Raw genomic sequence first — 21,459 nt, forward strand, 5'->3', positions numbered from 1 at the left:
AAAACATTTAATTGTTCGTTCACAAGTTTTATAGAAGATGGTGAAGTGTATCTTTTTAATTCTCTATAATCTTTAGGCTGGTTTTTCAGATTTGTCTCAGTTAAATACATGACTCCAATTTTAAGTAGAGGTGAAGAGTGCAGCTCAGCATAATGAGGTCTGGCTGTATCTGATGATTCTGCAAACACGAACGTGTAATCCTTCAGTTATTCCGCAAGAGGAAAAATTTACTGCAGCCAATCTCATGATTTACAGCATATTAATAAAGTGTAGTGTTTCAGCAGGTCTGCTTACAGAAAGCATTTGGAGCCCCCTTGTGTCAGCTTTTACTGATTACCTCTTCACAGAGACAGACGTACTTCAGTGCTAAGAGCAGGAGACATGGCTCAAAATGGGCAAGAAAGAGCTGCACAGAAAGAACTAACTTGCATAAGTGAAGCACCTTTCACTATGTCAAAGCACTTCACAGCAAATTCTGTATAGTCACAGTTGTAATGTTGGGAAACACACAACACCTGCAGCCAGTTTACAAGCAGCAAGGTGCCAGAAACCGCAAAGAAATAAATCCATAGATAATCAATTCTCTTCTTCAAAAAAAGGGGCGTTGGTTGAAATGTTTGCTAGGGACATGAACAACAATACAATTCTTATAGAAGCTCATAGCATAGGAGGAGGTCATTTAGACCTTTGAAACTGTGCCAGCTCTTTATAAGTACTATCTAATTATTTGCACTTCCTGGTTCTTCTTTGACCAATATCGTGGAAGCTATTGTGTCCTCCTGAGGGGACAGATAACGGCTGGAATTTTACCAGCATGCCCGCCCCGTTTCCGGAGGCCGACGAAGCTTGGAGAAGAATGGTATTCTCCGTTGGTCTTGGGCGGGATCATACGTAACTCGGGCGGACGTGTCGGTAAAATTCGCACAACGTCGCTTTGATCTTTATACCCAACGGCCTTTTGTTAAAAATCACTTTCTGCTAGAACAAGACTTATTATACCAATGATTTGACAAAACACTCAAATCTTAGTAACAGAATGTCATCTATGACTCACTGGTAACGCTTGCATCCAAATCAAAAAGTCGTAGGTTCAAGACCCACTCCAGAGACTTGAGCAGATCATTTGGAATGACACTTAGAGCAATGCTGACAGCATACTGAAATGTTAAACTGGGCGCATTGGTGGTATTGGGAAATCTTGGCCAATATTTTTCCCACAACCAAACTCATTAAAAACATTAATTCTGTTGCTGCTTGTGAGAACCTTGTTGGACACTAATTATTTTCTGCCTTTTTTTATATTACAACAATGATTACATTTCAAAAGTCTTCAATGGCTATAAAATGCTTTGGACATGTTGAGGTTGTGAAAAGATGCAAACTTTTTCTCTCTTCACTGAAGAAACAAGACACACAGGATAGTTATAGAGATTCAAGCTGGTATCAGATGTTAATTTGGTGCAGCAGTAGTTAAACTGAGTTCACAGATAGCAATGAGCATGGCAGCGGGAGACCACTCCACAGCATAGTGCATGACAAAGGTACTATCCAGACTCTCCGGTGAGGCATTGTCACTTGGAAATGGTATGAGAAGACAGTTCATACATTAGAAGGAGTCAGTGTCTTCAGGAGAAAAGTCAGATCACCACACACTAGCCAGTGTCCAAAAACATCATTTTGAATGGGATGCAAGTTTGTACAAGACAAAAAACTAAGCATGATGCCAAAACACAGCCTCAGCAACAGCCACGGTGGCACAGTAGTTAGCACTGCTGCCTCACAGCACCAGGGACCTGGGTTCGATTGTCAGCTTGGGTCACTGTCTGTGCAGAGTCTGCACGTTCTCCCCGTGTCTGCGTAGGTTTCCTCTTGGTGCTCCAGTTCCCTCCCACAAGATGTGCTGGTTAGGGGCATTGGCCACATTAAATTCTCCCTCAGCATACCCGAACTGGTGCTGGAGTGTGGCGACTAGGGGATTTTCACAGTAACTTCATTGCAGTGTGAATGTAAGTCTACTTGTGACACTCAAATAAATAATAAAAATAATAAGAACAGCAGCAGGTGTGGAATGAAGAGAGGAAACACATGTTCGAGAGGGAAAAGAGAAGAGACAAGACAAAGAGCTCACATACCCTCTAAATCCATGTTTGAAATTCTGCAAGGAGGATCCTGTATGAGAATGGAAGGAAGAGAGAACGAAATAGGGTGATAAGTTGATAATAAATTGGTCATTCACCTAGTTGTTTGAGATGCAGCTGTAACACAGTTGCTGTATTTGCCTCCACAACAGGTCACTGCCAGGAAGAATTTTTTTTTTTAATTCATTCATGGGATGTGGGTGTCATTGGCTAGGCCAGCATATTCTTGTCCCTAATTGCCCACAAGATGGTGATGGTGAGCTTCCTTCTTAAATCGCTGCAGTCCACATGGTGTTAGCGAGACAGACACCTCCAGACCCTGAAAGATGCCCTCGTAAGAACAGGATATGGTGCTCGACTCATAGATCGGCAGTTTCGATGCGCCACAGCGAAAAACCGCACCGATCTCCTCAGAAGACAAACACGGGACACAGTGGACAGAGTTCCCTTCGTCGTCCAGTACTTCCCCGGAGCGGAGAAGCTACGACATCTTCTCCGGAGTCTTCAACATATCATTGATGAAGACGAACATCTCGCCAGGGCCCTCCCCACACCCCCACTTCTTGCTTTCAGACAACCACACAACCTCAAACAGACCATTGTTCGCAGCAAACTACCCAGCCTTCAGGAGAACAGTGACCACAATACCACACAACCCTGTCACAGCAACCTCTGCAAGACATGCCGGATCATCGACATGGATACCATCATCACACGTGAGAATACCATCCACCAGGTACATGGTAAATACTCTTGCAACTCGGCCAACATTGTCTACCTGATACGTTGCAAGAAAGGATGTCCCGAAGCATGGTACATTGGGGAGACCATGCAGACGCTACGACAACGGATGAATGAACATCGCTCGACAGTCACCAGGCAAGACTGTTCCCTTCCTGTTGGCGAACACTTCAGTGGTCACGGGCATTCAGCCTCTGACCTTCGGGTAAGCATTCTCCAAGGCGGCCTTCACAACACACGACAGCGCAGAGTCGCTGAGCAGAGACTGATAGCCAAGTTCCGCACACATGAGGACGGTCTCAACAGGGATCTTGGGTTCATGTCGCACTATCTGTAACCCCCGTGACTTGCCTGGGTTTGCAAAACCTCACTTACTGTACTGTCTGGAGACAATACACATCTCTTTAAACTGTGATCAGTGCTCCTACCACTCACATTATCAGCCACTTCAGGTCTTGAACAGCAGGTTAGGTGTAAGGATTCGCATTTTAATCAGTAATCTCTAAACTGTCTGTGCTTTATATGCTCTGTCTGAGGCCAGAACTCTCCATTCACCTGACGAAGAGGGTAACCCCTCGAAAGCTTGCGAGTATATTATCAAATAAATAGGTTGGACTAAAACCTGGTGTTGTCAGACTTTTTACTGTGTTTACGCCAGTCCAACGCCGGCATACCCACATCACTTAAACTGCGCGCAGTATAATTATAAATTGTCTCTTGTCAAATTTCAGTTGTGTTCTAATTGTAACCAAATGGATTTGGAGTGAGAAAATGTGACCTGTGATAGCAACAACCTGCAAACTATGATTAGCTGAACGTCTACTTCAAATTTTTTCGGTATCACTGGCCAGGGCACTAGGAGTATTCCCTGCAGAATAGTTTTTAAATATCTAACTCAACCACATGGACAAGCAGGTAGGAATATCACCTCCAAAGGAGAGCATTCCTTTAGTACTCCACTGCCTCTGAATCAGAACATGGAAGAGTTTAATCACCTCAAGATGTGACGTCAAGACTGACACTAGGCAGCGCAGCACTGATATAGGTACCATCTATCATGCAAGGTATAGAGTCCCTAGCTGCCTGATCCACTGGTTCAACAAGATGCTAAAAGATCCCACACAGTAGAAGAAAATGAAGAGGTTTCCCAAAATCTAAGCCAACATTCCTCTACAAACCAATGCCATAACATATACTGGTCTGCTAGTTGTTCACTTTGCTGTTTATGGAATCTCCTGTTTTTGGTACTCGCGGTGACATTTGCTTTAAAAGTTACTAAACCTCAAAGTAATTTGAAGTCAGTCAAGTACTCAGATTTCTGAGAAACAAGATTATAGAAATTTACAAAGCAAGAGTTTATTTTGCCAATCATGCTTATGCTGACTCTTTGCTAGTGCAATGAAAAACTAATCCACTGCCCTGCTCTCTTCCTCGGTTTCAAATATTTGTTCTTTTCCAACAAAAGATTCAATGCTTCAAGAACATCATGTCCAAAGTGTTCTTATCTATTCTGCTTCATTAACAATGGCAATGTTAAATTCACAATCCTTCATTACTGTTTTCCCCCAAACAGTCATTACAATTCACCCTATCAAAGTCTTTCAGAATTTAAAAACATTTATTTCATTTCCTCCAAGCTTTATTTGCTCCAATTAATGTGGTAAAGCACTTGAGGGAATCTATATTTTTGCCTGTGTAAGTTAGCGCCTATGTGGGTGATCTTCGGTTGACTGGAGATTGCGGCATTTACCAAGGGTTGACACATTCAAGGGGCAGAATCTGTTGGGAGATAATAGCTCGTTACACTGATCAGTTCAAGGGAGGGTCAGAGGGAGCAGTAGTCCATGGTGAGCAGTGGCTGCTCAGATAAACCCAGAGCTGGAGGAGGTAGTAGAAGATTGCTAGCTTCATGCTGCTGGGAAGATAAGAAAAGCCCAGCCCAGTGAAGCTGAATTGAACAGTAGCCTTCGACTTGCAGAGCTGGGAGCAAAGCAAAGTCCATGAGCAGTGAGGTTCTGCTCAGATGAGCGAGAGTGTTGGAATCATGCCAGCAACTAGATGCTAGGTTGCAACCCTATGGTCCTACTGGGATGCAGTTTTGGGGGAAGAGACTGAGCAACTGGAAGATGAGCAATCTTTGGAGCCTTTAGAGTGGCTTTTGGGGGAAACTGAAGGCTAGATTTTCATAGATTCACAGAATCCCTACAGTGGAGCAGGAGACCATTTAGCCCATCAAGCCTGCACCAACAATCCCACCCAGGTCCTATCCCTATAATGCCATGTATTTATTCTGCTAATCCCCCTGACAGTAAGGGGTCAATTTTACCATCCTGCACGTCGCAGGAATCATAGCGGGTAAGAAGAGGATCATGGAAATGTCCGTTGATCTCAAGCAGATTTTATGGTTTTGCGGCGTGCAAGGCCGGAAAACCCTTCCTTAAGTGTCAACTTAGCATGGCCAATCTGCCGATACCAATATCTCTGGGGTGTGGGAAGAAACCAGAGCACGTGGAGGAAACCCGCACAGGCATGGAAAGTGCAAGCTCCACACAGTCACCCGAAGCTGGAATTGAAACTGGGTCCCTGATGCTATGAGGCAGCAGTGCTAATCACTGTGCCACCCATAAGAAAGGAACTAAAGTCCCCCAGGAAGAAGACAGTTTTTTTTTTTAGAATTTTTGGGTGGCTTGCTGAGAAAATTCAAAGAGCTGCATCAGTTATTTAGTATGCAGTTTGTAGTGTGCTCGGCCAGATTTGCCTGTTAATTCATGTTTACCTCATGTTAATTCAGGATGTTAGCATACAAGATCATAAGAAATATGAACAGCAGTAGGCCGCTTGGCCTTTCAAGCCTGCTCCGCTATTCAATAGGATTATTTGGTATTAACTGTTTGCTGACTTCTGTATTTTAAAATTTTCTCCTGTTTATTGGGAAGTGTGGAATCATGTGACTTTATTCTCTTACTAAGTAACTGACATTTTTAATTTTATCTACTTTAAAACAAAACTTATGGTCTCTAAGAGATTGTAACAAATTTGAAGGTCACATCCAAGACAGTAACAAACCTTTAGGAATTATAACATTCCTCGTTAATGTATATTGTTTGGGTCTGTTCTGGGAGTGCAGCCTTAGCGAAGAACCTTATAAAATCTTTGTTGCAATTGTTGATTCTGATTACTCCAGTGACCTATGCTGGAGTGGATGGAATCAGGAACATGATATAATACCCTCTTTGGTAGAAAGGTCTGTTGATATTCACGGGGCAGAATTCTCCCAAAAATATTTCTAGTGTTGTATATGCAGGAAAACTGAAGTAATTCATGCTGTTTTTTTCCAGTGGGAGTTCAGACTAGAATCTCCCACACTGTGCACTGCAAAGGCCACCAGTGTGAATAGCATTAGATTTCAGGGGGCAGGGCCTATTCCCACCCAGGAGGCTGAAACCAGCGGGCCTCTGCGCTCATAAAGATCAGCGCGGCAGGGTGGGAGAATCGCCCCCCCACTCTCCGAGTTTGTGTCCAGTTATTGGTCGCAGTCTGTGGAAATGTGCTCCTGTTGGCACTTGCCATCTTCAGACAAACTAGTGCCTCCCTACTGTAGGGTTCTGTGGCCTGTATTTAGCAATGATAAAGCAGAAAGTTGTACACATCAATGCTGGCAAACTTAAAACTACTGAATGGTGCTGTTGTGGAACACACTGCACTACGGCTCATTAGACTTGCAGCACACAAATAGGAGGACAAGATGGGCGAAAGCAAGTTTGTCTCAAATACTCAATCGGTGAGCACTTGCTACTGCCACCAATGTTAATCTGGCCTGTGTATACAACAGCCACCAAGGTTTTCAAAACAGGTGACAGATATTGACACCTCTTGGGAGGGAAGGAAACATATGAATGATATTGGAACAGTGTAGGTTAGATGGGCCTTAGATTGGTTTCACAGGTCGGTGCAACATCTTGGACCGAAGGGCACTGTAATGTTCTATGAGAGACAAAAAGCAGCAGCAGGTACTACAGCAAGGACAGAAATCATTTGTTTCATCATGCCTGTACATACTCTTTGAAAGGGCAATCCAAGTGGCCTGACTCCCCTTCCATTTCCACTGCACTACAAATTGCAACTAATTGCCTTTTGAAAGTCCTTCTTGTATTTGCTTCTACAACCTGTCAGTGCATCTCAGATCACAACATCAGGATGTGTAAAAGAAAAGCCTATCACGACTGGTTCTCCCGTTAATTATCTTAAATATGTGGGTCATCGAAGGGCGCGGCATGCCAATAAATCGCACAAGAGCCGAGAAACCAGGATCACAGCTAGTTTCCCGGCTCTCGTGATGTTACCGGAATTCTCTCAGACGAGGAAAACACATGCTCCCCATGAACGGGAAACATTGTTGTTGGCCCTGCCAGCCTGGCACCTGGGCAATACCCTTGGGGCACAGTGCCAGGGACTGTGGGAGACAGGACCTGAAGAGGGGCCGCTACCCCTCCAACATGATTGGATTTGGTGGGGGGGGGGGGCTGCATTTCAGGCGATATGGGGCTCGCGATCAAGGGGAGAGTTTGTGAGGCTGTCTGTAACAGCAGGAGCCTGACAGCTCTCACTTTGTCTGTCAGACCCTTGCTGTGGGAATTGTGCACGTGCAGATTAGAGGTCTGTGCATGCACAACAACTCCCTCTGCAGGCTGGCTGGTGAATTAAGCCCAGCCCACCGCCTACAGCCACTAGAAACGGTCTAGCCCACATTTTCAATGACCAAGTGCATAAGATTGGGTGTGAAAACTCGCCCAAGAAAATAGATCAAGAACTGTCTCACAGTGGACAGACACTTAGAATTAATCCCAAAATTCGGCCCATGTTTTCTGCTTATCTACGCACAGGAGGAAAAATAAAACACTTATTACAGGGAAAATAGTCTATTTGCAACAGGCTGTCTACTCCTGCATTCCTTCCTCTTTAATCAGAGCAGTATGTATTTTGAAGTAACAATCAACCTAACCCACACATCTTTGGACTGTGGGAGGAAACCGGAACATCCAGAGGAAACCCGTGGAGACATGGAGAGAACATGCAAACTCCACACAGTCACCCAAGGCTAAAACTGATCCTGGGCCCCTGTCATTGAAAGGCAACAGTGCTAACCACTGCACTACCGTGCCACCCACTCCTACAAGCTCTTTCAATTTGCGGTGAGCTACACCACAGGAAATCCAGTATCTTTAAAATGCAGCAACAGCAGTGACCATATGAATGGAATATTCCAATCAAGCTAGTCATTAAATCTGTATTTTTACATAAAATTTGAACCCCAATGCCAGTCTCCTCATCAGTTCTGTACACGTATTACCCAGCTGTGCTATTTTGATCATTTTACCTCCAGTATCTTGTTCTTTTTACATGTTGTTGCTTTCTGGCTTATTAAATACCGAATCAAAGATCTAAGCCTCTCCAGTCAGTGAGTGACAATGAATATTTTCAGTGCTTTCCATCTACTCCTTTCAGTATATAATCAGTTTAAACAAAAATGATACCTGTATAAAACATTTAATTGTTCGTTCACAAGTTTTATAGAAGATGGTGAAGTGTATCTTTTTAATTCTCTATAATCTTTAGGCTGGTTTTTCAGATTTGTCTCAGTTAAATACATGACTCCAATTTTAAGTAGAGGTGAAGAGTGCAGCTCAGCATAATGAGGTCTGGCTGTATCTGATGATTCTGCAAACACGAACGTGTAATCCTTCAGTTATTCCGCAAGAGGAAAAATTTACTGCAGCCAATCTCATGATTTACAGCATATTAATAAAGTGTAGTGTTTCAGCAGGTCTGCTTACAGAAAGCATTTGGAGCCCCCTTGTGTCAGCTTTTACTGATTACCTCTTCACAGAGACAGACGTACTTCAGTGCTAAGAGCAGGAGACATGGCTCAAAATGGGCAAGAAAGAGCTGCACAGAAAGAACTAACTTGCATAAGTGAAGCACCTTTCACTATGTCAAAGCACTTCACAGCAAATTCTGTATAGTCACAGTTGTAATGTTGGGAAACACACAACACCTGCAGCCAGTTTACAAGCAGCAAGGTGCCAGAAACCGCAAAGAAATAAATCCATAGATAATCAATTCTCTTCTTCAAAAAAAGGGGCGTTGGTTGAAATGTTTGCTAGGGACATGAACAACAATACAATTCTTATAGAAGCTCATAGCATAGGAGGAGGTCATTTAGACCTTTGAAACTGTGCCAGCTCTTTATAAGTACTATCTAATTATTTGCACTTCCTGGTTCTTCTTTGACCAATATCGTGGAAGCTATTGTGTCCTCCTGAGGGGACAGATAACGGCTGGAATTTTACCAGCATGCCCGCCCCGTTTCCGGAGGCCGACGAAGCTTGGAGAAGAATGGTATTCTCCGTTGGTCTTGGGCGGGATCATACGTAACTCGGGCGGACGTGTCGGTAAAATTCGCACAACGTCGCTTTGATCTTTATACCCAACGGCCTTTTGTTAAAAATCACTTTCTGCTAGAACAAGACTTATTATACCAATGATTTGACAAAACACTCAAATCTTAGTAACAGAATGTCATCTATGACTCACTGGTAACGCTTGCATCCAAATCAAAAAGTCGTAGGTTCAAGACCCACTCCAGAGACTTGAGCAGATCATTTGGAATGACACTTAGAGCAATGCTGACAGCATACTGAAATGTTAAACTGGGCGCATTGGTGGTATTGGGAAATCTTGGCCAATATTTTTCCCACAACCAAACTCATTAAAAACATTAATTCTGTTGCTGCTTGTGAGAACCTTGTTGGACACTAATTATTTTCTGCCTTTTTTTATATTACAACAATGATTACATTTCAAAAGTCTTCAATGGCTATAAAATGCTTTGGACATGTTGAGGTTGTGAAAAGATGCAAACTTTTTCTCTCTTCACTGAAGAAACAAGACACACAGGATAGTTATAGAGATTCAAGCTGGTATCAGATGTTAATTTGGTGCAGCAGTAGTTAAACTGAGTTCACAGATAGCAATGAGCATGGCAGCGGGAGACCACTCCACAGCATAGTGCATGACAAAGGTACTATCCAGACTCTCCGGTGAGGCATTGTCACTTGGAAATGGTATGAGAAGACAGTTCATACATTAGAAGGAGTCAGTGTCTTCAGGAGAAAAGTCAGATCACCACACACTAGCCAGTGTCCAAAAACATCATTTTGAATGGGATGCAAGTTTGTACAAGACAAAAAACTAAGCATGATGCCAAAACACAGCCTCAGCAACAGCCACGGTGGCACAGTAGTTAGCACTGCTGCCTCACAGCACCAGGGACCTGGGTTCGATTGTCAGCTTGGGTCACTGTCTGTGCAGAGTCTGCACGTTCTCCCCGTGTCTGCGTAGGTTTCCTCTTGGTGCTCCAGTTCCCTCCCACAAGATGTGCTGGTTAGGGGCATTGGCCACATTAAATTCTCCCTCAGCATACCCGAACTGGTGCTGGAGTGTGGCGACTAGGGGATTTTCACAGTAACTTCATTGCAGTGTGAATGTAAGTCTACTTGTGACACTCAAATAAATAATAAAAATAATAAGAACAGCAGCAGGTGTGGAATGAAGAGAGGAAACACATGTTCGAGAGGGAAAAGAGAAGAGACAAGACAAAGAGCTCACATACCCTCTAAATCCATGTTTGAAATTCTGCAAGGAGGATCCTGTATGAGAATGGAAGGAAGAGAGAACGAAATAGGGTGATAAGTTGATAATAAATTGGTCATTCACCTAGTTGTTTGAGATGCAGCTGTAACACAGTTGCTGTATTTGCCTCCACAACAGGTCACTGCCAGGAAGAATTTTTTTTTTTAATTCATTCATGGGATGTGGGTGTCATTGGCTAGGCCAGCATATTCTTGTCCCTAATTGCCCACAAGATGGTGATGGTGAGCTTCCTTCTTAAATCGCTGCAGTCCACATGGTGTTAGCGAGGCAGTTCCAGGATGTCACCCAGCGCAGTGAAGGAACAGTTTTATGAGTGGCTTGGATAAGAACTTGCAGGTGGTGGTGTTTCCATGCATCTGTTGCGCTTGTCCCAATGGTAGCATTCATGTGTTTGGAAGGTGTTGTCGAAGGAGGTTTGGTGAGGTCCCACAGTGCATCTTGCACATAGTACACACTGCTGCCACTGTGTATCAGTGATGGAGGGAATGAATGTTTGTGGATGGGGTGCCAATCAAGCAAGCTGCATTGTCCCAGATGGTGTCAAGCTTCTCAAGTGTTGCTGGAACTACACTAACCCAAGCAAGTACAGAGTATGCCATCACATTCGACTTGTGCTTAATAAATGATGGATAGCCTTTGGGGAGTCAGGAGGTGAGTTACTCATAGCATTCCCAGGCTCTGACTTGTTCTTGTCGCCACATTTTTCATATAGCTAGTCCAGTTCAGTTTCTGGTCAATGGCAACCTCCCCCCCAGGATATTGATAGGGGGAGGGGGATTCAGTAAAAGTAATTCCATTGAATGTCAAGGGGCAATGGTTAGATTCTCTCACGTTGGAAACAGTCATTGCCTGGCACTTGTGTGGCATGAATTTTGTCACCCCAGGCCTGGATATTGTCCAGACCTATTTGGATATGAACTGCTTCAGTATTTGAAGAGTCATGAATGGTGTTGACTTGCACAACCATCACTGAATAGCCCCACTTCTGATCTCATGACAGAAAAACGGTCATTAAATGAAGCAGCTGAAGATGGTTGGGCCGAGGCTGTCGGAACTCCTACAGTGATGTCTGGAACGGAGATGATTGGCCTCCACCTAGTGCAACTATCTGCCTTTGTGTCAGGCATGACTCCAACTAATGGAGTTTTCCCTGATTCCTATTGACTCCAGTTTTGCAGGAGCTCCTTGATGCCACACACCAGTCAACTGCAGCCTTGATGTCAAAGACATTCAACTCTGGAGTTTAGCATTTTTGTCCATGTTTGAACCAAGGTTGTAATGAGGTTATTGCAGAAGGCCGAGGGACATGGAGTTGGGGGTAGGGTGTTAGCGTGGACAGAGGATTGGCTGTCAAATAGGAGGCAGAGAGTGGGGGTCAATGGGTGCTATTCGGATTGGCGGTTGGTGACTAGTGGAGTGCCCCAGGGGTCGGTGCTGGGGCCTCAGCTATTTACCATTTATATAGATGATCTGGAGGAGGGAACCGAGTGTATGGTGTCGAAATTTGCTGATGACACCAAGATTGGTGGAACGGCAAATTGCGTGGAGGGTGTGGAGAGTCTGCAGAAGGATCTAGATAGGCTGGGCGAATGGGCCAGGAACTGGCAAATGGAATTTAATGTTGGCAAGTGCGAGGTGGTCCACTTTGGTAGGAATAATGGTAGGAAGGACTATTACTTACGTGGCGAAAAACTGCAGCAGGCGACGGTGCAGAGGGACCTCGGGGTCCTTGTGCATGAGTCGCAAAAACCCAGCCTGCAGGTGCAGCAGGTGGTCAGGAAGGCTAATGGGATGCTGGCCTTCATAGCGAGGGGGATTGAATATAAAAGTAGGGAGAGGTCTTGCTGCAGCTGTATAGGGCATTGGTGAGGCCGCAGCTGGAGTACTGTGTGCAGTTTTGGGTGCCGCACCTGCGCAAAGATATTTTGGCCTTGGAAGGAGTGCAGAGGAGGTTTACTGGGCTGATGCCGGAGTTGAGGGGGTTGAGCTATGAGGAGAGGCTGGATGAACTGGGCTTGTACTCGTTAGAGTTTAGAAGAATGAGGGGAGATCTCATTGAGACGTATAAGATGATGAATGGGATGGATAGGATAGAGGTGGAGAGACTCTTCCCGCTCAAAAAAGACAGTAGGACTAGGGGGCACAGCCTCAAGATAAAAGGGGGGCGGTTTAGAATGGAGTTGAGGAGGAACTTCTTCACTCAAAGGGTGGTGAATCTCTGGAATTCTCTGCCCATTGAAGTGGTGGAGGCTGCCTCGCTAAATATTTTTAAGACGCGGGTTGATGGGTTTTTGATAAGAGAGGGGATTAAGGGTTATGGGGAGAAAGCAGGAAAGTGGAACTGAGCCACGACAGATCAGCCATGGTCTTATTGAATGGCGGGGCAGGCTCGAAGGGCTAGATGGCCTACTCCTGCTCCTATTTCTTATGTTCTTATGAGGTCAGGAGTGGTATGGCCCTGGCAGAAACTAAACTGAGTGTCAGTGAACAGGTTATAGAACATAGAACATAGAACATAGAACATTACAGCGCAGAACAGGCCCTTCGGCCCACGATGTTGCGCCGACCAGTTACAAAAACAATGACCCACTAGCCTATACCAATCCCTTTTCGTCCATAAACCTATCCAGAGATCTCTTAAACGCCCCCAAACTAGACGCATCTACAACTGCAGCAGGCAGGGCATTCCAATCCCTCACCACCCGCTGGGTAAAGAACCTACCCCTGACATCCGTCCTGTAGCTACCCCCCCTTAATTTAAAGTCATGCCCCCTCGTGCTAGCTTTCTCCATCCGAGGAAAAAGGCTATCACTATCCACCCTATCTAAACCCCTAATCATCTTATATGTTTCAATAAGATCCCCTCTTAGCCGCCTTCTTCCCAACGAAAACAACCCTAGATCCCTCAGTCTCTCCTCATAGGACCTCCCCACCATACCAGGCAACATCCTAGTAAACCTCCTCTGCACCCTCTCCAACGCCTCCACATCCTTCTTGTAATGCGGGGACCAGAACTGCACACAGTACTCCAAGTGCGGCCGCACTAGAGTAGTGTACAGATGCAACATTACACTGCGACTCCTAAATTCAATCCCCCTACCAATAAACGCCAAGACACCGTACGCCTTCTTGACAACCTTATCTACTTGATTCCCAACTTTCAGGGATCTATGTACACACACACCTAGATCCCTCTGTTCATCCACACTATTCAAAGTCCTCCCGTTAGCCCTATACTCGACACATCTGTTGCTCCTACCAAAGTGAATTACCTCACACTTCTCCGCATTAAATTCCATCCGCCACCTCTCGGCCCAGCTCTGCAACCTATCTAAGTCTCCCTGCAGACTATGACACCCTTCCTCACAATCTACCACACCTCCAACTTTGGTGTCATCAGCAAATTTACTAATCCACCCAACTATACCCTCATCCAGATCATTAATAAAAATTACAAACAACAGTGGCCCCAAAACAGATCCCTGAGGCACACCACTCGTAACTGCACTCCATGATGAATATTTACCATCCACCACCACCCTCTGTCTCCTATCTGATAGCCAATTCCTGATCCAACTTCCTAGATTACCCACAATCCCATACATCTGCATTTTCTGCAGAAGCCTACCATGGTGAACCTTATCGAACGCCTTACTAAAATCCATGTATACCACGTCAACTGCCTTACCCCCATCCACCTCTTTGGTCACCTTCTCAAAAAACTCAATAAGGTTAGTAAGGCACGACCTACCTGCTACAAAACCATGCTGACTATTTCTAATCAATTCATTACACTCCAAATAACTATAAATCCTATCCCTAATAATTTTTTCTAAAACCTTGCCCACAACAGAAGTAAGACTCACCGGTCTATAATTCCCGGCAAAGTCTCTGTTCCCCTTCTTAAACAATGGGACAACATTCGCTATCCTCCAATCCTCCGGGACTACACCAGAGACCAATGACGACCTGAAGATCTGAGCCAGAGGCTCTGCAATCACCTCTCTAGCCTCCCAGAGAATCCTAGGGTAGATCCCATCCGGACCAGGGGACTTATCTATTTTCAGCCCCTCAAGAATTTCCAGCACATCCTCTTTATCAACCGTAATACTTTCTATTTTACACCCCTGCGACCCAATGTCCTCCTCAGCTATATTCATGTCCCCCTGCGTGAACACCGAAGAGAAATATTGGTTCAATACTTCTCCAATCTCCTCCGGTTCCACACACAACTTCCCCCTGCTGTCTGTAACTGGCCCTAATCTTGCCCTGACCAACCTTCTGTTCTTGACATACTTATAGAACGCCTTAGGATTCTCCTTAATCCTATCAGCCAAAGTCTTCTCATGTCCTCTTTTAGCCCTTCTCAACTCACTCTTCAACTCCCTCCTAGCCAATCTAAAGCTTTCTAGTGCACTATCTGAGCCCTCCAATCTCATCCGAACATAAGCCTCCTTTTTCTTTTTAACCATCGACTCAACTCTTTTAGTGCACCACGGTTCCCTAGCCCTACCAAATCCACCATGCCTGACAGGGACATACCTATCAAGGACTCGCAGTAGCTGCTCCTTGAAAAAATTCCACATTTCAGATGTTCCCAGTCCCTGCAATCCCCTAATCCAATCCATGCTTCCTAATTCACTCCTGATAGCCTCATAATCGCCCTTACCCCAGCTAAAATTGCTGACCTGAGGTTCACGCCTATCTCTTCCCATCACTAAGGTGAACGTAACCGAATTGTGGTCACTATCACCAAAATGCACACCAACTTCCAAGTCTAGCACCTGGTCTGGCTCATTTCCCAGCACCAAATCCAATATAGCCTCACCTCTAGTTGGCCTGTCTACATACTGAGACAAAAAACCTTCCTGCACGCTTTGTACAAACACTGACCCCTCTAGCGAGCTAGAACTATAGCAACTCCAATCAATATTCGTAAAGTTAAAGTCCCCCATAACAATTACCCTATTACTTTCACTCCTAACCAGGATTGTCTCCGCAATCCTTTCCTCAACCTCTCTAGAACTTTTAGGAGGTCTATAAAAGACTCCCAACAGGGTGACCTCTCCTCTCCTATTTCTAATCTCCGCCCATACTACCTCAACTGACAAGTCCTCATCAAACTTTCTCTCCGACACTGTGATACAGTCCTTGACTAGCAATGCTACCCCACCCCCCCTTCTACCTTCTTCTCTACTCCGACTAAAGCATTTGTACCCCGGAACCTGCAACATCCATTCCTGACCCTGCTCTATCCAAGTCTCAGAAATGGCCACAACATCAAAGTCCCAGGTACTGATCCACGCTGCAAGTTCATCCACTTTATTGCGAATACTCCTCGCATTAAAGTACACGCATTTCAAACCCTGCTCCGCCCCACCCCCACTATGCCGTGCCTTGCATTCCCCAACTATGCCCCCCTCACTTTCACCCCCTTTCCTCACTATCCCTCCCCCCCTCCGAATCAGTTTAAACCCTCCTGCATCGCTTTTGCAAATTTACCCCCCAGGATATTGATTCCCCTCTGGTTCAGGTGTAGACCATCCCTCTTATAGAGGTCCCACCTTCCCCAGAATGAGCCCCAATTGCTCAAGTACCTGAACCCCTCCCTCCTGCACCATCCCCTCAGCCACGAGTTCAAACTTTCCCTCTCCCTATTCCTCTCTAATCTATCCCGTGGTACAGGCAAGAGTCCAGATATAACTACTCTTTCTGACTTCGCCTTGAGTTTCCACCCCAACTCCATAAATCTTTGCTTAATATCCCCTTCCCTTAATCTCCCTATGTCATGTGTCCCCACATGAACTATAACTTGGGGTTGATCTCCCTCTCCTCTAAGAGTCCTGAATACTCTGTCCGAAACATCCTGGACCCCAGCCCCTGGTAGGCAACACACCAGCCCAGAGTCCCTACCCTTACCTCCAACTCTCCTATCCGTCCCCATAACCGTGGAGTCCCCAATCACAAGGCCCAATCTCTTACCCCTAACCACCTGAGGCTTGCCAATAGGCTCACCCCCAGAGACCTGCTCCCTTTGGCTATCCCCAGTTGATTTCTCCTCAACTGTAGCCTCCAGGACCGAGAACCTATTTTGGAGGGGAACAGCCCCAGGGGATTGTCCCCCCAACTGCTTTTTGCCCCTCTTCCTGGCAGTGACCCAAGACTTATTCCTAGGAGTGACTATCTCCTTATAACTCCTTTCTATGTCCTGCTCCACTTCCCGAATTATACGGAGCTCCTCTAATTCCCCTTCCAGCTCCTTTACACGCTCCTCCAGAAACTGCAATCTAACACACTTCCCACAATTAAAATCACCTGAAACACTGTGGGAGTCCCTCACTACATACATCCCACAGGAGATGCAGCTTACAGCCTGAACTGCCATCCCTGAATCAATTACCAGCAGAAAAGTAAAAATATAAAAAAAAACTTCCCTCACACTTATAATTAGGTTAGAGGAGGTGGAAGGGTGGGATTCTCTACCAGTGTAGAGAATCGGGAATCCTCTCTGCACTAATTTATAGTGTTAGGGGCACGAGAAAAAAAAACTACAACTACCGGTAAGCGTCCTAGTGACGACTTCCGGTTTCTAACTAATTTAAAAAAAACCGCCGAAACTCGCGACTTAACACTAAAAATAAAAAGTTAAACGGAATAAACAGAAAATTATACCTTATTTTTGCCTCCTCGCACGCCCAAAAATCGCTGCCTCTCGACTCAGCTCCACAGGAACAATGAGGCCGAGACACGGAGGTAGGTGTTTTTAAACCCGAAAAAAAAACTACAACTACCGGTAAGCGTCCTAGTGACGACTTCCGGTTTCTAACTAATTTAAAAAAAAAACCGCCGAAACTCGCGACTTAACACTAAAAATAAAAAGTTAAACGGAATAAACAGAAAATTATACCTTATTTTTGCCTCCTCGCACGCCCAAAAATCGCTGCCTCTCGACTCAGCTCCACAGGAACAATGAGGCCGAGACACGGAGGTAGGTGTTTTTAAACCCGAAAAAAAAAACTACAACTACCGGTAAGCGTCCTAGTGACGACTTCCGGTTTCTAACTAATTTAAAAAAAACCGCCGAAACTCGCGACTTAACACTAAAAATAAAAAGTTAAACGGAATAAACAGAAAATTATACCTTATTTTTGCCTCCTCGCACGCCCAAAAATCGCTGCCTCTCGACTCAGCTCCACAGGAACAATGAGCAAAATTGCTAAACAATTCTGCTCCATAGCACTGTGGATGAACCCTTCCATCACTTTACTGATGCTTGAGAGTAGACTGTTGGCTAGGTTGGATGTGTCCTGTTTTTTGTGCACAGGACATACCTGGGCAATTTTCCACATTGACGGTTGGTTGCCAATATTGTAGCTGTACTGGAACAGCTTGGCTAGGGGCATGGAAAGTTCTGGAGCATAAGTCTTCAGTACTGCTGCTGGAAAACTGTCACGGCCCAGAGCCTTTACAGTATCCAGTGCCTTCAGCTATTTCTCAATATCACGGGGAGTGAATTAAATTGGCTGAAGACTGGCATACGTGATGCTGAGGCTTCCGGAAGAAGTCAAGTTAGATCATCCTCTTGTCACTTCTTGCTGAAGATTGTTTCAAATTCTTCAGCGTTATCTTTTGCGCTGGGCTTCCCCCGTCATTGAGGATGGGAATATTTATGCAGCTTCCTCCTCTTCCAGTGAATTGTTTATTTGCTCAACACCATTCATAACTGGATGTGGCAGAACTTAAGTCTGATCAGCTCATTGTGGAATTGCTTAACTCTGTTGCTTGCTGCTTGTGTTGGCACACAATTAGTCCTTCGATGTTGCTTCACCAGGTTGACACATCGTTTTTAGTATATCTGATACTGCCCCTGGCATGCCCTCCTGCACACTTCATAAGATGTTTTGATATCCCAATAAGGCACTATATGAATCGATGTACTTTATATGTTTCATATGAGAAACATCATATATACCTCTTACCCTTTTGATCTAATGGAAGAGTTTAAAGTTTATTTATTAGTGTCACAAGTAGGCTTACATTAACACTGCAATGAAGTTACTGGGAAAATCCCCTTGTCGCCACACTCCAGTTTCTGTTTGGGTACAATGAGGGAGAATTTAGCATGGCCAATGCATCTAACCAACACATCTTTCTGTGGGAGGAAACTGGAGTATCCAGAGGAAACCCACACAGACATGGGGAGAACGTGCAGACTACACAGAGGCAGGGGTTCAAGCCAGGAATCGAACCCAGGTCCCTGGTGCTATGTGGCAGCAGTGCTAACCACTATGCCACCATTATGCCCCAGAGAAAGTGCAAGTGAGCAAGAGACAGAGAGAGAGAATGAGAACAGGCGAATCAAACCGTCTGCGTGAGGGAATGGAATATAATAGTAAGGACTCTCTATTTAATAAAGAGGGCGTGTAGCAGATTATTACACCTGCATTTCATCCAGTCATGGTCCATTACCTGGTTTTCATAGAATCACAGAAACCCTACAGTGCAGAAAGATGCCATTTGGCCCATTGAGTCTATACAGACCACAATCCCACCCAGGCCCTACTCCCTACCCCCATATTCCAACATATTTACTCGCTAATCCCTCTAACCTGCGCATCTCAGGACACTAAGGGGCAACGTTAGCATGGCCAATCAACCTAACCCACACATCTTTGGTCTTATTTTGCCGCACTTCTTTCTCACGTGGGCTAAATGCACCACTCAGAAAATTAGTTTCCACCAATATTCTTAAGAACAGTAACAATGATTTTAAAAACATACAATGCATTCAGTTACTTAATCACTGGAATCTACACAAGTAAAGAAGTTTAAGAGTCTGTCCATCATATAGTATTAAGCCCATAAATGAAAATTATCCAAGTGAAATGCACTCACCTGTCTCAGCTCTTGGGCCTCAGCCTCTGAAACTGTCTGCTCAGACACTTGTTGGGACATCTGACCACCGCTCGCTGAAACAGGATGCATAACTCTACCCAAGAAACCACTTGCTGCAGAAATAACGCAAACAAGTCAATTGCTACTATTTATTGGGATCAGTCTGTATCAGTCACTGAAGGAGGATATCCAAACCCTACAGGCCATGCGAACAAAAAGGCAGAAGAACTGATTCATGGCCCCGATTTATGAGGAAGGGTTAAAAAAAACTTGAAAGGTAGTTAAGATTTATAAGATAGTAAATAGTAAAGGAAGGTATTTATAAAACAACATTCCAAGTGAAAACATGACAGGACAGTGGGCAATAGTGTTTACCTCAGTCTGCAATTTGCCTTTCACTGGTTTGGGCAGTATATATAAAATCATGACTGTTGCAGAATTTCACATGTAAATAAAAATCACTTACCTAATTTACTCTATCACACAGTCAAAATCTATCCTTGAGATAGAATGTTAAAAACCACTGTAAAAATGTCTGTCTTAACTGCTCTTAAGATTATTAGCATTTTGTCTTCAAACTTCACATATGGTGCATTACCAAAGTAACATCTACCAACTTCATAAGATTCCCTCTACCACTATTCAGCATCTTCAGGTCTTACTTCTCCAAAATTCATCCACCAGCCACTCCCAACTCCATCCCAAGCCAATTCCAACTCACCCACTATCTCATTCCTTATTGATTTCTATTGGCATAGTAACAAAATTGCAATCATCATCTTTTATCATTTCTTCCAGGGGCTCCTTCTGCAACCACCAACAGTCCAACTTAATCCTCCAACAGTGGCCATCTATGCATTGCTCTTCTTTGCTCACCTTCTTGGTCTTAACATAAGAACATAAGAAATAGGAGCAGGCGTAGGCCATCTAGCCCTTCGAGCCTGACCTGCCATTCAATAAGATCATGGCTGATCTGTCGTGGCTCAGTTCCACTTTCCCGCCCTTTCCCCATAACCCTTAATTCCCTCACTTATCAAAAACCCATCAACCCGCATCTTAAAAATATTTAGCAAGGCAGCCTCCACCACTTCAACGGGCAGAGAATTCCAGAGATTCACCACCCTTTGAGTGAAGAAGTTCCTCCTCAACTCCGTTCTAAACCGCTCCCCCCTTTATCTTGAGGCTATGCCCCCTAGTCCTACTGTCCTTTCTGAGCGGGAAGAGTCTCTCCACCTCTATCCTATCCATCCCATTCATCATCTTATATGTCTCAATGAGATCTCCCCTCATTCTTCTAAACTCTAACGAGTACAAGCCTAGTTTATTCAGCCTCTCCTCATAGCTCAACCCCCTCAACTCCGGTATCAGCCTAGTAAACCTCCTCTGCACTCCCTCCAAGGCCAAAATATCCTTGCGTAAGTGCGGCGACCAAAACTGCACACAGTACTCCAGCTGCAGCCTCACCAGTGCCCTATACAGCTGCAGCAAGACCTCCCTACTTTTATATTCAATCCCCCTCGCTATGAAGGCCAGCATCCCATTAGCCTTCCTGACCACCTGCTGCACCTGCAGGCTGGGATTTTGCGACTCATGTACAAGGACCCCGAGGTCCCTCTGCACCATCGCCTGCTGCAGTTTTTCGCCACGTAAGTAATAGTCCTTCCTACCATTATTCCTACCAAAGTGGACCACCTCGCATTTGCCAACATTAAATTCCATTTGCCAGTTCCTGGCCCATTCGCCCAGCCTATCTAGATCCTTCTGCAGACTCTCCACACCCTCCACGCAATTTGCCGTTCCACCAATCTTGGTGTCATCAGCAAATTTCGACACCATACACTCGGTTCCCTCCTCCAGATCATCGATATAAATGGTAAATAGCTGAGGCCCCAGCACCGACCCCTGGGGCACTCCACTAGTCACCAACCGCCAATCCGAATAGCACCCATTGACCCCCACTCTCTGCCTCCTA

General features: G+C 45.0%; 1 protein-coding gene across 1 annotated transcript in view; it reads right to left on the bottom strand.

Moving 5' to 3' along the window:
- snap47 (synaptosome associated protein 47) overlaps window positions 1-21,459 on the bottom strand; it is a 59,386-nt gene that overhangs the window by 15,128 nt on the left and 22,799 nt on the right. The window contains exon 4 of the mRNA XM_080194523.1: window positions 19,488-19,600. Within this exon, the coding sequence (XP_080050649.1) occupies window positions 19,488-19,600 (113 nt within the window). The remainder of the gene's footprint in view (window positions 1-19,487; window positions 19,601-21,459) is intronic.

This window comes from Carcharhinus amblyrhynchos, chromosome 8 (assembly GCF_965287045.1).
Source record: "Carcharhinus amblyrhynchos chromosome 8, sCarAmb.v2.hapA, whole genome shotgun sequence".
Taxonomy (NCBI): domain Eukaryota; kingdom Metazoa; phylum Chordata; class Chondrichthyes; order Carcharhiniformes; family Carcharhinidae; genus Carcharhinus; species Carcharhinus amblyrhynchos.